At 51.3% G+C, this 15,769-nt stretch overlaps 1 protein-coding gene across 2 annotated transcripts; it reads left to right on the forward strand.

The window, feature by feature from the left end:
* The first annotated feature begins 421 nt into the window (after positions 1-421).
* On the forward strand, positions 422-9,101 carry LOC120644918. Of its 2 annotated transcripts, none has more exons than XM_039921659.1 (7): positions 422-745; positions 1,204-1,303; positions 1,409-1,529; positions 1,841-1,962; positions 2,056-2,177; positions 8,326-8,485; positions 8,682-9,101. In XM_039921659.1, the coding sequence occupies exons 1-7, from the start codon at positions 607-609 to the stop codon at positions 8,803-8,805; spliced, it is 888 nt and encodes a 295-aa protein (XP_039777593.1). In that variant the 5' UTR covers positions 422-606; the 3' UTR covers positions 8,806-9,101. The 2 variants fall into 2 exon arrangements, with proteins under 2 accessions (XP_039777593.1, XP_039777594.1); XM_039921660.1 differs by having other exon boundaries at positions 8,618-8,710.
* The last annotated feature ends 6,668 nt before the right edge of the window (positions 9,102-15,769 follow it).

Below are 15,769 nucleotides of genomic sequence, written 5' to 3' on the forward strand. Positions count from 1 at the left end.
CGCCTTCGCATTTTTTGGCATACCCCCTGGGTCAACAATGGAGGATATTTTCATTATTTTTGCTTAATGTGGAAAATTTAAGAACTCATCCTTTGTTCTAAAGAGTAATATGGAAAATTTTGTAATAGGGTGCCATTTTGCATGTGTGGGTAGGGGTCCGATGTCTGGTGGACTACGCGAGAAATCGAATCGTTGACAAACGCCGGAAGTAACCGGACGCAATGGAGTTCTTGAGTCGTGAGTGTATGCCACGCGGATCTCATGCACAAATGCACAGGAATTGTCCAACGATTTTAAGAGGATGCTTCCATTTTTTAGATTAAAAGCCATGCTTAAGAAGCAAGGCAGTTTTTTTTTCTTTTTGCTTTTGGTTTCGATATATGCGAGAGGAGGAAAGGATTAGTTGAATTAGCAGCAGGAGTTGAAAGGTCCCACACGACACGACTGACTGCAAGAAAGAGCGAAGGAAGCAAAAGCAAGCCGTCCCCATCCTCAAATCGAAGCAAAGCAAAGCAAATCAAAGGAGGGAAAGAATTCTAAATCCCCACGCACGCCGATTCGCCTCGTCGATCCACGCTCCCTCTCTCCCTCACCCCGCGGGGATCCATGGACGAGAGCAGGAAGAAGAAGTGGGTGGCCTGGGCGGTGGCGGCCGCCATCTTCGTCGTCCTCATGCTCGTCACGCCCGCCATCCCGCAGGATGAGGCCTACCACCACTTCGCCGACCACCGCACCCTATTCCTAGGTATTATGCGCTCCGCGCCCGCGGCTCGGCCGCTGCCCGCCTCTCGTCCCCTCCTCTCCTCTGCGTTGCTTATTGTGCCCATTGTTTTGCTGCGCGCCCTACCTGTTTGCTGTTTTGTTCCTTCGATCCCTAACTGCTGGGATGCGATGTGATGGATGAACTGAGAACAGAGTTGGTACGAGCGACTGACTTGGCGGCCAAATCGTGCGCACATTCTAATAATAGCTTGCTGTTAAATTGCCAGCTGCTTCTCAGAATTCAGATTCCTAATCTAGTTTCCTTTTGGTGCTATATAACGGTGGCTAAATAAATTGGTAGCTTCATCAGATGATTCTTCTACCCTCCCGATGATCCTCTATAGACAATGGAATAGCAGCGTCTGACATGTTATAATGCTGATGAATTTGGTGTTACCCACGCTTTCGACCCACCTCACTCACTCTTCGTCGCTTCCGCAGGGATTCCTAACACCCTGAATGTGATTTCAAACATCCCCTTCTTTTTCGTCGGCGTCACCGGGCTCATCCTCTGCCACTACAAGGACTATTTCAGGCTAAGGTGCTCATCACCAGCTAGCTGCTCATACTATACCAGTTTGCTTCTTGTCCTAGGTCAACACTCTAATCACTCTGAACTCCGAACTGATGGTAATCTTGCCGCCAGCTCGCAGGGGGAGCTCTGGAGCTGGACTCTCTTCTTTGCCGGTGTCACTGCTGTTGCTTTTGGTTCTTCCTTTTACCATCTCAACCCCAATGATGCCACACTGATTTGGGACAGATTGCCCGTGAGTTTTCCTTCCTCTCGATTTCTGCTGCTATGTTTGCCTCGTGTTCGAGGGAGTCCTCGAGCTTCTACTTGTGTTAAGTTATCAGGAGTCCCTTTGTTTTTATTTATGTGATGTACCACCAGAACCATGGGGATCTGGCAAACAAATATTGGAGAGATTATTAGTCCCTGATTTCACCATTAACTACGACCTGTTCTTCTTTTTATATATAATTTCCAAGTAGAGAGACCAATAAATTGGATCATGTACTTTTGTTCTAGATTTTTAATGTGGTGAATGTTGACATAATTGTTTTTTTGTTTGTTTAGATGACAATTGCTTTCACTTCTATCATGGCTATTTTCATCATTGAAAGGGTTGATGAGAGAGCAGGAGCAAAATCCCTTGCCCCACTTGTGATTGCTGGAGTCCTGAGCATCATGTATTGGAGGTAAGTCCTCCCAAGTATTCAGATCTTCTTCCCTTCGGAGTATTTCTATTTTGCTTTCACTCCCTTCATGTTTACAGCTTATCATCTATGCAGTTTCTTTGATGATCTTCGCCCATACGCAGTAGTTCAGTTTGTTCCGTGCATTGCTATTCCTGTGATGGCTATAGTAATTCCTCCGATATATACACATTCAAGCTACTGGTTGTGGGCAGCAGGTTTGTGTGCGTTGCTAAATGCCTAAATCCCATTGTGATGTAGTGTGTTCTTTTGGTTGTTTTTGGACATTACTATATTATAAAGAAAAAGGTTAGGTTTTATATGCAGATGGAATAAAACATGGTATTTTGTAGAACAACAGCAGCTTCTACTCTAAACGAAGATGTCTATTGCTAGCTGTTAGGCATTTCTGTTAGCAGCTCAATTTTCACTCTCATTGAGCTGAGAGGATGACACTCAAGTTGGGGAAGTTTTCTGGGTTTTTCTTCATTCACACTCACAATGCCATACCATCCAACGGGAGAGGTGGCCACACATATATACAGCCAGCCAAGGGGCTGCTAACTGCCTAGTCTAAGATGCTCCTGCTGTCCTAGAAAAGTAGATGCTAACTGCTGCTGTCCTACTAACTGCAGCTGTCCTAGCAAACTGAAAAACAGTCCAAGATGCTGTCCTCTAGGGGCAGCACAAACCCACTGCGTGCTGCAGCAAAAAAAGGAGATGTTGCAGCCCCACAAAGACCAAGAGTACAAGACTTATTCTCTTCATTCTCCCCCTAAGCCTTGTGCGTCGTCTTGTGGGAAAATTGGACCATCCCGGTCCTGGAGCAAAGCTCAAGGAACTTGATCCTCCCAAGGGGCTTGGTGAGTAGATCCGCAAGTTGATCCTTGGTGTTGATGTAGCTCGCCTTGATGCTTTCTTCCTCCAAGCAGCCTCGGATGAAGTGATACCTCACCCGGATGTGCTTGCTCCGTTCGTGGAAAACGGGGTTCTTCGCCAAGGCCAGAGCGGGCTTGCTGTCCACCCTGAGCTCCACTGCTCCAGTGTCTCTGCCGAGTAGATCACCAAGCAGTCGAGCGAGCCAGAGCGCCTGAGTCGACACGGTGGAGGCCGCTATGTACTCGGCCTCGCAGCTGGACAAGGCCACCACCTGCTGCTTGACCGACTGCCAGCTAACGAGGCACTTGCCGAGGAAGAAGAGGATCCCGCTCGTGCTCTTGCTGGTGTCGATGTCGCCGGCGTGGTCGCTGTCGCTGTACCCAATGAAGTGTGCCGCTCCAGGGCACCTCGGGTAGTGGAGACCGTGGTCGAGAGTCCCCGAAACATAGCGGATGATCCTCTTCACGGCCTACTGGTACTCCGTCGTCGGTCGCTGCATGAACCGACTAACGTAGCCGACGGAGAACGCCAAGTCCGGCCGTGTGTGGGCGAGGTAGCGGAGGCTCCCCACAAGGCGTCGGTACTGAGTAGCGTCCACCTCCTCTGCCGTGCTGTCACGGCTCAGCTTCAGCCTCTCCTCCACCGGAGTGAGAGCTGAGTTGCAGTCGGTGAGCCCAGCGAGCTCGACGATGCGCTTGGCGTAGGCGGTCTGTCGAAGTGTGATCCCGGAGTCGTCCTGGTGCACCTCGATCCCCAGGTAGAAGGAGAGAGGCCCCAGGTCGCTCATCTGGAAGGTGGCCTTCATCTCCTCCTTGAACGCCACCACCTCCGCATCCTTGGTGCCGGTGATCACCAAGTCGTCGACGTAGACACCCACCAGCAGGGCATTTCCGCCATTGCCCCGCCGGTAGATGGCCGCCTCGTGTGGGCTTTGCTCGAAGCCCATCCCCTTGAGCGTGGAGTCCAGCTTGGCGTTCCACGCCCTCGGGGCTTGCCGCAAGCCATAGAGGGCCTTGCGCAGGCGTAGCACCTTGCCCTCCTTGCCGGGGATCGCAAACCCCGGCGGCTGGTGCACGTAGACCTCCTCCCTCAAGTCGCCGTTGAGAAACGCCGACTTGACGTCCATGTGATGGACGCGCCAGCCCTCCTGGGCAGCCAGTGCAAGGAGAAGTCGCACGGACTCCATTCGTGCCACGGGAGCGAAGGTATCGTCGAAGTCGACCCCCTCCTGCTGCACGAAACCTCGTGCCACCAGGCGAGCCTTGTGCTTGACGACGGTGCCGGCTTCATCCCTCTTTAGCTTGAACACCCACTTAAGGGTGATCGCGCGGTGACCACGAGGGAGGTCAGCAAGCTCCCAAGTGCAGTTCTTCTCAACCGCGTCCATCTCCGACTGCATAGCGGCACGCCATGCCGCGTGGCCCTCGGCCTCTGCGAAAGACCAAGGCTCGCCGTCGTCGCACGCGAGGTGCAACTGCGCCTCCAGGTTGTGAGGCACCAGTCCCGGCACCGGCTGATCACCGAGAAGGTCCTCCATCGTACGGTACCGCAACGGCTCGCCGTCGTGGTACGCGTCGACACGCTCCTCGTCGTGAGAGAGCGGAGTAGCGAACTCCACCGGACTGTGCTCAGCACGAGCAGGTGTCGAAGTAGACGTGCCCGGAGGAGTGGCTATCGGTACTGGAGTGCGCGGCGTCGCCGGCTGTGGTAGTGCAGCCGAGGAGCTCGGCGCAGCCAGAGTCGTAGCTGAAGGGCGTGGTGCCGCCGGTGTGGCGGGCGCCGGAGTCGGTGGAGGCTCGGGGACCGGGGTAGGCACGCTCGGCGAAGAAGAGCTGCCTACTCCCCCAGCTCCCTCGAAGTGGACGTACTCGACGGTGAAGTCGCCGTATGTCGGAGCCGAGCCGTCATCCACCGCCTTGTCCCACGCCCATCCTCGCCCTTCGTCGAAAACAACGTCGCGCGCCGTGCGCACACGCTGTGTCTCCGGGTCGAGAATGCGGTAGGCCTTCGAACCCTCCGCATAGCCGATGAACACTACCGGAGTGCTCCTGTCGTCGAGCTTGCCGATGTGGCCAAGCTCCTCGGCGAACGCGAGGCAGCCGAAGACCCGCAGGTGGGAGACCGCCGGCTTACGCCCATGCCAAGCCTCATACGGCGTCATGCCGTCGAGTGCCTTGGTGGGCGAGCGGTTGAGGATGTAGACGGCCGTCACCACCGCCTCTCCCCAGAAGACAGCCGGCATCCCCCTCTGCTTAAGGAGGGCCCGGGCCATCCCCACAACCGTCTGGTTGCGCCGCTCGACGACGCCGTTCTGCTGCGGGCTGTACGGCGCAGAGTAGTGGCGCTGGATGCCCTCATCCGCACAGTACGCCGTGAACTCGGCCGCCGTGAACTCGCCGCCGTTGTCGGTGTGCAGCACGCGCAACTTGCGGCCGCTCTCTGCCTCCGCAGCAGCCTGAGCATGCCTGATGGCGTCCGCAGCCTCTCCCTTGCTGCCGAGGATCGTCACCCACATGAAGCGGGAGAGGTCGTCGACGAGCAGCAGGAAGTAGCGCCGTCCTCCTGGTGTGACCGGTGTCACCGGGCCACACAAGTCCCCGTGTACGAGCTCGAGCCGCTCCTTGGCTCGGAAGCTCGCCTGCTGGGGGAAGGAGTGCCGCTTCTGCTTCGTCAACACGCAGACGTCGCAGAGCTACTCCACGTGGTCGAGGCATGGGAGGCCTCGCACCATCTCCTTGGCGCTGAGCCGCTTCAGGGCCTCAAAGTGGAGGTGCCCAAAGCGCTCGTGCCACTGCCATGCCTTGTCGTCCCTGCGAGCTGCAAGACAAAGAGGCTGGGCCACCCCGACGTGGAGGATGTAGAGGCGGTTCTTCCCTCGAACCACCCTGGCGAGAAGCTGGCGATGGTGGTCCCAGATGCAGAGGACCCCGCTGTCGATCACCACGCGGGAGCCGCTCTCATCGAGCTGCCCAAGGCTGATGATGGAGTTCCGCAGCACCGGGATGTAGTAGACTCCGGTGAGCATCCGGTGCTCTCCGGACTTGGCGGTGAAGATCACGGAGCCCACGCCCTTGATCTCCACGGCGGAGGAGTCCCCGAACCTGACGGAGCCACCTACGTCGACGTCCAGGTCGGAGAAGAACTCCCGCCGCCCGGTCATGTGGTGCGTGGCGTCGGAGTCGAGGTACCAGCCATCGACCCTGTCGTCGTCGGAGTTGTTGCCGAGGAGGACTCGGGCACGCGGCTCGTCGAGGTGGAGTAGAGCGGTGGCAGGCGGTGCCGCCGGATGCGGCTCCATGTCCTCGTGGAGTAGGAACAAAGCCGGCTCGTCATCCGGCTGGGCCTCCGCGATGTGGGCTTGGCCCCCACGCCTCCGCTGCGGGCAGTCCCTGGCCCAGTGGCCGGGCCTGCCACAGTTGTGGCAGGAGTCGTCTCGTGCCGCCTTGGTCCTATCGGCGGCGCCGCCCTGAGCATCTCCGCGGGCGCCACCCTCGGCGCGCCCTCGTTCCCCGGCTTGGGCACCTCCGCCCCCCTCTCGCGGCTTGCCGCGCTTGCGGCCACCAGTCGAGGAAGAGGGCTCCCCCCTCCTCCTGTCAACGCGCCGGGCCTCCCACTGCTCCTGAGTAAGGTGGAGCTTCCCACCGATGGAGATGCCTCCCGAGGGAGGCTGTGGCTCGTCGCTGTCGACGACCTTGAGGCGACCTATCGCCTCCTCGATCGTCATGGTGGAGAGGTCCAGTAGAGACTCGATCGAGCGAGCGGTCTGCCTTTACCTCTCGGGGACACAGCGGAAGAGCTTATCGACGGCTCTCTCTTTGTCGTAGGTGTCGTCGCCGAACTGCACCACCTTCTACAGCAGAGTGTTGAGTCGGAGGGCGAAGTCATCAACATCCTCACCTGGCTTGAAGGCCAGGTTCTCCCACTCCTTGCGAAGTGCCTGGAGAGTGGTCTTGCGGGCTCGGTCGCTGCCGATACGTGCCGCAGCGATGGAGTCCCAGGCCTCCTTGGCAGTTCGCTTCTTGGAAAGCGTGAACTGCATCTCGGGCGGGGCTGCTGTGATGTGAGCATCCAGCGACCGTCGATCCTCATCGTAATCGACGTCGCCGTACCGGACTGCCTCCCACATATGCCGCACCTGGAGCTTCACCTCCATGACTGTGGCCCACTCGACGTAGTTGGTCTTGATGAGGGTGGGCCACCCACCACCGGGACCGACGTCCCTGACCACCGCCTGGAGGCCGTGGGAGCCGGGGGCGCCGCCGCGCGCACCCCAGCCAGGAGCGCCGCCACCGCCCTGCGGTCCGCCGCCAGGGGCGCGGCCTCCGCCGCCGGGTGCGCGGCCCCCTGGACCGCCACCGGGCGCGCGGGCCCCTGGACCGCCGCCGCCGGGGTGGGCTGCTGCCCACCGCGCGGTCCACTCCCGCGCTCTCTCCCTCTCCAGCTCCTCAAGGTCCCCGTCGGCGGTGGTGTCGCCGACAATGGATCCGCTGAGGCTGCCGTGCAAGGTCTCAACCTCGACCTCCGCCGCACGCGCTGCATCCGCCGCCGCCTCTGCTTCCACCTCTGCCCTGGCCGCCGCCAGCTCCGCTGCAGCCATCCTGGCCGCTCTCGCCGCTGCTGCAGCGGCTTGTGCCGTGGCTCGCCTGCGCTCCTCTGCCGCGGCGAGCTCGGCATCTCGCTGACGCCGTGCATTCGAGGCGACCGAGCGCTGAGACGGTGCGTCGGACATGGTGCGCCTCCAAGGGGCTGCTGTGTGGAGAAGACGCAGCCTCAGAGGAGCTGCTGCTCGTCTGCTCGGGTGAGGAAGGTGGAAGAGGGGCTGCTGCAGGTGCTGCTGCGCTAACTACTACTGGTGCTGTAGCAGCTGCTACTGCTGCTTGGGAGGGAGAAGAACATGAGATATCCAGTCTACAGGAAAGTACGGCCCTGATACCAGATATTCCAGATATTAGCAGCTCAATTTTCACTCTCATTGAGCTGAGAGGATGACACTCAAGTTGGGGAAGTTTTCTGGGTTTTTCTTCATTCACACTCACAATGCCATACCATCCAACGGGAGGGGTGGCCACACATATATACAGCCAGCCAAGGAGCTGCTAACTGCCTAGTCTAAGATGCTCCTGCTGTCCTAGAAAAGTAGATGCTAACTGCTGCTGTCCTACTAACTGCAGCTGTCCTAGCAAACTGAAAAACAATCCAAGATGCTGTCCTCTAGGGGCAGCACAAACCCACTGCGTGCTGTAGCAAAAAAAGGAGATGCTGCAGCCCCACAATGTCCTAGCAAACTGAAAAACAGTCCAAGATGCTGTCCTCTAGGGGCAGCACAAACCCACTGCGTGCTGCAGCAAAAAAAGGAGATGCTGCAGCCCCACAAAGACCAAGAGTACAAGACTTATTCCCTTCAATTTCTTCTAAGCATAATTTAGTGTTGATCCAATTTGTGCAGTATGGGTTTTCTATTTGTTCTGATTTGTCAAGCAATTTCAGGATTTTACCTCCTTGCAAAAGTAGAAGAGGCTGCCGACAAACCAATCTATAGGTGGACTCATCAGATTGTTAGTGGTCATACACTCAAACATCTATGTGCAGCCATGGTACCAGTTTTCTTGGCGCTCATGCTGGCCAAGAGGACTATTGAACCAGAAAGGTGTGCTTCTACACTGCTTATTTAAGGGCAGCTTCATTTAGTCTACGTTAAATAAGAATTTTCAGTTTTCTATGTTGGTTTGCTCTTATACAATATGACTCACGGATATTCCTATGTTCTGCATCTGTGTAGTGGTGTGACATAAAATTTCTGCATCTGTGAGGTGGTGTGTGACATAAAATTTTCTGACATGCAGGGTAAGCTTGTTCCAGAAGTGGAAGATCAGTTTGGTTACAGTGAGAGAGAGGCGTTCCAAGGATAGGAGTACAGTTGATGTTGATTGCAACTATGCTGTTGTTTCAAATACATCTGAACAGTAATCACACGTGAAGCATTCTGGACATGTGTGTGGAAGAAAAGCAGGGCACATCTGAAACACTAGGATACCCGCTCCAGCTGAGTTTTGTTGCTGTTGCTACTCAGAGTGTCTTTAGACGGTCAATCTTGTATTTGTATATAGTGATGATCAATATCAGCAGTGGGCGGTAACGGAAACTTTGTTCTTTTTTCCTCACCTGTTTTACAAGACTGTTTGACATTTGATGTTACATGTCATGTCACAAAATACAAACTAAACAGAGATCAGAGGTATGCAAAGAGCTTGAGTTGAGTCTTATATTTCTTGTCACGTCACAAAATCCTTGCCTAGTGGATGTTGTTTCAGTGCTCTTGTAAAAAATCGATCGTTTCGAACTGGATTCACAACATATCCTTGCCTAGTATATATAAAAAAAATGATGTGAGGAGACATTTGGGCTGTGTACTGGTCGGGACACTGCAGCTGTACAGCAGAGAATAATGGCTACGGAAAGGAGAGGACGATGGCCGAAACGGAAAGGGAAAAACAGAGTTTTAGTCTAAATTCAACTCTCGCACTGGTTGATCTCCAATCTCAAAACGCCGTCGTGGCCAGCGGCCGGGCCTGTTCGGATTGCGGTCCAGGGCTGGGTTGAACTGCTGTGCAAATTGGGCCCTAAGGCTTTCGTTGCGTGTGCATATGAAGGCCCGGTCGATGGCAGTGGCAGCGTGCGGGAACGGGGAACTGGCAACTACTAGTAGTCTAGTACACTCCACTGAATTCATGGCCAGGGACGAGCCTACGATGGTACGCCAGCCACAAACTATCACTAGCATAGTTAGCATGCAAGTAAGAACCAAAAAATCTCGCCACATATATCTACGCCTACCCGCTGCCACATCGGCGCGTCCCGACGAATCTTATCCCCGTGCTGGGCCCCAACCTATCTCTACGCTGGCAGAACCCTCTTTTCCCATATCCTCCCTGCCATCCTCTCAAATTCGTTCCTACTCCGCTGTTCATCTAGAATCATGGAAAATCATTGTATGGAGGGCATATTCGGTTGCACAGGGTTAGAAGGGATCTAACATTTTGTTAGTGAAATTTAAAACAATCCCTTCAATACCTGTCAAAATGAACAAGATCTAAAGAAACAAGGAGAGTGGAGCTTCACCAAACATGCCCTTACTATCTCATATCTCAGGGATTGTTCAGTTCAACGGATCGTCGATTCTCCTTAACTACTCCCACCCCCCAACAAAATGTTTACATAGCAAAAACTATTTTGTTGCCTCCTTGAAATGCACCTCCTTTTCATTGATAACTCATGGTGCCGAGCTAGAATAATCCCTTCTGGTGGAGGTTAAACTCCTACCGGAACGGGCTATTGCTAGATTTTAGTGCGATCAGACCTTGGCACCATTAGGATGCCATCTAGCTAATTCATAATTTGCTTCACAGCATACAGACTCTACCTCCGAGAATTACACCATTTACTTACATACAAATACATATACTAAGATGTTTGGATTCATACATCATCTTACTTAGCTAGTTCCTTGGTGCCTACAACATAACTCACTATTAGGCTGGTGTCATGCACGTACAAGCCCTGGTGACACTGGTCTTACACATTGTCTATACATGGCTACATGCTGGTTAGACCGTCTCTAGCGGAGCGTCTATATGGGCTGTCTATAGTACTGTTTGACATGCAGCGCTACTATAGACAGAGAGAAGAGCAGTTGAAATAGTGGAAAAATATCCACATATGGGCATTGCTGTTGGAGACGGTCTTACCACATAGTTGCCATCTTTTGTGTCCTTTTTGGACCCTAACAAGAAGTTAAACGAAACAGCGTCTCACCTAACTCTATATATTTATACAAAGCTAAAGGTCCACAGTGACAATTTCCAATCCGGCTCACAAACACTGTTGCAGTAGATTTGCAGGTGCGAAAAGACTAGGCTCAAACCCTTGGTGCTGGAGGCCGCCACGTCGAAGCTCGAGCCCTGCGGCGGATCACACGTGGCGGCTCGTGTGAGGCTTATGGAGATCGCTGTAACGAACATGGCACCATTTATGCCATTTCGAGTGATTTTGGTGATCGAGTGACAACGCAATCAATGAGATTAATGTCTTTGTTAAGTGAACATTTCTAGATCCCAGGGATGAAGTAAAAAAGGCCATGCAAAGCAAAACACGAAAAAAGAACTCAAAGAAACGCTGAATTGGACGAGTTCTACTGAAATCAGTAGCACCGGATGAACCGACGCTATAGGCATCGGTGCATCCGATGGTTGTCGGATGATCCGACGGCCTGGCTTTTGGCCCAAGTCTGCATGCCTCTGAGATGAAGTGAAGATCATATGAGGCACCGGTTGATCCGACGGCGTCAAGACAAGGCATCGGTGCATTGGGTGTACTGTGTACCAGAGACGATGTCAAGCGTCGAGAAGAAGATCCTTCAGCACCGGATCAACCGACGGGGCATCGGGACATAGCGTCGGTGCAATGACGTCAGCAGAACAGAAAAGCCCAACGGCTAGTCAAGTTGTTGTGAGAGACCGGTTGAACCGACGCCCCAAGCATCGGTTTAACCGATGGTCCCTGGAGTTGCTGCAAATGTGTCAGAGAAGCCAACGGCTACTTCAGTTGCTTAGAGAGACCGGATGAACCGACGCTACCCATGCCAGAGGCATCGGTTCATCCGATGACACGCAGTTTTTTGCTGACCGTTGGAGCAACGGCTACACGACTTGGAGGCCTATAAATACAAGCCCCCCGGCCATTTGAAGCTTGCTGGAGACTTGAGAGACCCCACACACATCCAAGAACACCTCCAAGCCATTCAATAGCATCAAGATCATATCCTTAACCCTTAGCACACTTTGCGAGTGTTGTGTAAAGGATTAGCTCTTAGTGAGTGAGTTGCAAGGCCTAGAGCCTTTGTGCTGTGGTTCTTTGGTGAACCAAACCAATAGCTTGGTGCGCCGGCACCTTGGAGCGTGAAGCTCGCCGGCAACATCATCGACCCTCCCACTTGGTGTGGAACGGTGACGACACCTTTGTGCTGTGGTTCTTTGGTGAACCAAACCAAGAGCTTGGTGCGCCGGCACCTTGGAGCGTGAAGCTGCCGGCAACGTCATCGACCCTCCGACTTGGTGTGGAGCGGCGACGACACCTTTGTGCGGGGGACGTGAAGACCCCCATCCTTTGTGGAGAAGCTCCTTAGTGGAACCCGGGGCCAAGGTGACCGTGATTGTGTTCACGGAAGAGACTTGGTGGCCGAGTAGCAATACTCTTAGTGAGTGCTACAACAACGTGGATGTAGGTGTGCCTTTGTGGCTAACCGAACCACGGGATAAACACCCGCGTCAAGAGTTTGCTATCTCCTATCCCGCTCCTTAAGCTTCCACATTTCTTACTAGCAACTTATATGCCTTTACTTTCATAGAGTAGTTTCTTGATAGGAAAGGCTGTAGGGTGCTAAACTCTTTTGGGATAGGGGTTTCACACTAGAAAACACTAGTTGCACATCTAGATAGCTTGAAATAGTTTAATTTTGTGCAATTAGTTGGAGCCATAGGTCCATAGTTTTTAAGCACCTAATTCACCCCCTCCCCCTCTTAGGCTAAAGCGCGCTACCGGTTCTTTTTCAATTGGTATCAGAGTCGAGACTCACTCCTCTCACAAAGGAAGCCAATTCCATTGGCAATTTGTGTTTACCGGCTCATTTGATCGGTTAGGCTTCACCGCCTAGTGAGTTAGCATTTTTAGGGGGAAATGATGAATCCATTAGAAATGGCTTCACAATTCTACGGGGAAGGATTAAATTCTTTACCATCTAATTGTCCCCATAAGGTTGAGAAAAGGCATAAGAAAAAGAAGAAGCAAAAGAAAGTGAAAAAGCCCAAGAATGAACCTCGTGTTTTTCTTGGAGAATGGGTGGATGATGGTGTAGTATCAAGCCCAAGCTCAAACTCAAGCTCAAGTGATGAGTCCATCAAGAGCACCACCACCCGCACCAACAAGGGAGCTTCATCATCACCCAACACATGCCACATGGCCAAAGGTACAAATAGCAATGTAAGTGATGATGACTCCGATGCTCCTTCTTTTGAGGATCTTCTTGATTTAATCCATGAGCAACAAGGAGTCATGAAAGGACAAGCAAAAGAAATTAAAAACCTTAATGCTCTCAAGGATCTAAATGCTTCTCTTGCTACAAATTTTGAAGATTTGATGTGCAAATTCAAATTGCTTAGCGAGGAGCATGAAGAGCTCAAATTAAAATTTGAGAGCATTAATGATAATAATGACTCTTTGGAAATGAAGCAAACTATCCCATGTATAATCCCAATCTCTAGGGTAGATGCTTCAACTTCTTGCATTGATTTAATTGATGATTCATGCTCTAACCCTTGCAATGAGAAATGCTATGAGAATGTCATTGTAGAATCATGTGATGATCTCATTGCCAAGGAAAATGATGAGCTCAAGCAAGAAGTAGATAGGCTCATGAAAGACTTGTATAGATTGAAGGGCAAAGGCACAGAGAGTAATGTCCAACCTTCTCAAGATAACCGTGATGACATGGTGAAGAAGCTTGAGAAGGGGTCCACCGTGACTTGCTTGAAGTGCCATCATCAAGGCCACAAGTCCAACAAGTGTCCTCAACCAAGGAATAAGCTTTCGGATGAGAAGAACAAAAAGAAACTCACAATCAAGAGTTCTCTCATCTACACCAAGCCCAACCGGAGGAACAAGATCAATAGCACCACCTATGTGATCAAGAAGAAAACAAATGGCAAGATGGTTGCTCACAAGGTTGGGAAGCAAGAAAGGTGGAACCACCCCATTTGGGTGCCCAAGGATGTCATCACCAATTTGAAGGGGCCTCAAATGGTGTGGGTTCCAAAGGAGACTTGAAGCCCAAGAACGGCTTCGGGGAATTTGGAGGCTTGGCAAAGTTTGGGATGCATAAGTAGGGATGCATCATGCAAAGATGAATTAGAGCCAAGTTGGGTATTAAAGATTAGTGACCCAAATCCCCCTCCCCTACACATAAGGTAATGGTAGCTAATTTTCAATTCAAGCATCATATAGCTCCATTACTTTTGCTAGGATGTTTGCATGGCATCTCCTAGTGTTATATATGGTGGGTTGCTTGTGTCATGATTCTAACCCATGAGCAACCTACATGGTTTGATAAGTGTGTAGAAAGATACACAAGGTTACCTTTCATGGTACATGGACTTCATGAGGTATGTATTTCATATGTGTACCATGAGCACAAGCTACAGAGTAAGCTTCCCATTGTTGTCAAAAACATTGTACATACATTTGCTTGGTGATTCAAACACCAAATGCACACATTTAGGGGGAGTTCACTCTATAGGTTGTGATTTTGAGACTAACATGTTTACAAGTTTATCTTTTGTAGTCTCACGTGGAGTTAACACTCTAAGAGAATGTTTCTCACAATCAATGTGAACAAACAACTCTACAAGAGTGATTAGATAAATTGTGCTTTATGCATATTGAGCCATGCTCTATTGAACTTAAATGCTCATATCTAAGTTCGTAGGCTACGTGCTCATACATTTACTCAACCTTGGTGTACCAAGTGCGTTTTGACCACAAAGACTTTCAATTGGTATTCAACTTCAATTGGTATCATTTGCCAGTCACTTTCAATTGGTACATGCAAGGTAAACAAATATCCCCCGGAGGTATGCAAGGTTCTAATTTCTAACAAGTGGTATCTTTGTCAATATCTTATATTCTTTAGAGTTACCTCCGTGCATGATATGATCTAAGCTCTCTAGTTATAACATCTAGTTGTGCACTTGATTTTCACATTATCATTTTGTGCACATACTTATGGAAAGCTTAGCTCATGTCATGCTAGTTTTGTGATTTTGTGATCCACCATAGTAAATTTTTCAATTGATATCTTCATTGATATCATACAATTGGATTATAAGTCATGGAACTAACTCCCTAGGCTACTAATCTCCTCTTGAGCTTTATTGTTTTGCAAGACCTTTTAAATGCAAGACCTTTTTAGTGATTTGATTCCAAAGGGGAAGAAATGTGGATCAAAGCAAGGCATTTTCTCAAAGTGAAGAAGCATATCCCAAAAGGGGAGAAATGCCAAGTGAATCAAGTCATGAGGGAGAAGTAGTGAAATAAGGGGAGAAACAAAGGGGAAATCATGGTGTTAGGGGGAGGCCAAGCCATCATTGGATATGAGGGAGATTGTAACTAATATGGCACAATGATGGTAAGCATCCAAGCAAGTGTAAGTGTTTTCAATTGGAATCAAGTGATTCAATTTGTCAATTTTTACAAAAATATGATTGCTTTGATTGTGTTGTCATCAATCACCAAAAAAGGAGAGATTGTAACGAACATTGCACCATTTATGCCATTTCGAGTGATTTTGTTGATCGAGTGACAACGCAATCAATGGGATTAATGCTTTTGTTAAGTGAACATTTCTAGATCCCAGGGATGAAGTAAAAAGGCCATGCAAAGCAAAACACGAAGAAATAACTCAAAGAAACGCTGAATTGGACGAGTTCTACTGAAATCAGTAGCACCGGATGAACCGACGCTATAGGCATCGGTGCATCCGATGGTTGTCGGATGATCCGACGGCCTGGCTTTTGGCCCAAGTCTGCATGCCTCTGAGATGAAGTGAAGATCATATGAGGCACCGGTTGATCCGACGGCGTCAAGACAAGGCATCGGTGCATTGGGCGTACTGTGTACCAGAGACGATGTCAAGCGTCGAGAAGAAGATCCTTCAGCACCGGATCAACCGACGGGGCATCGGGACATAACATCGGTGCAATGACGTCAGCAGAAGAGAAGAGCCCAATGGCTAGTCAAGTTGCTGTGAGAGACCGGTTGAACCGACGCCCTAAGCATCGGTTTAACCGATGGTCCCTGGAGTTGCTGCAAATGTGTCAGAGAA

The sequence above is a fragment of the Panicum virgatum genome, chromosome 8K (genome assembly GCF_016808335.1).
Source record: "Panicum virgatum strain AP13 chromosome 8K, P.virgatum_v5, whole genome shotgun sequence".
NCBI lineage: Eukaryota > Viridiplantae > Streptophyta > Magnoliopsida > Poales > Poaceae > Panicum > Panicum virgatum.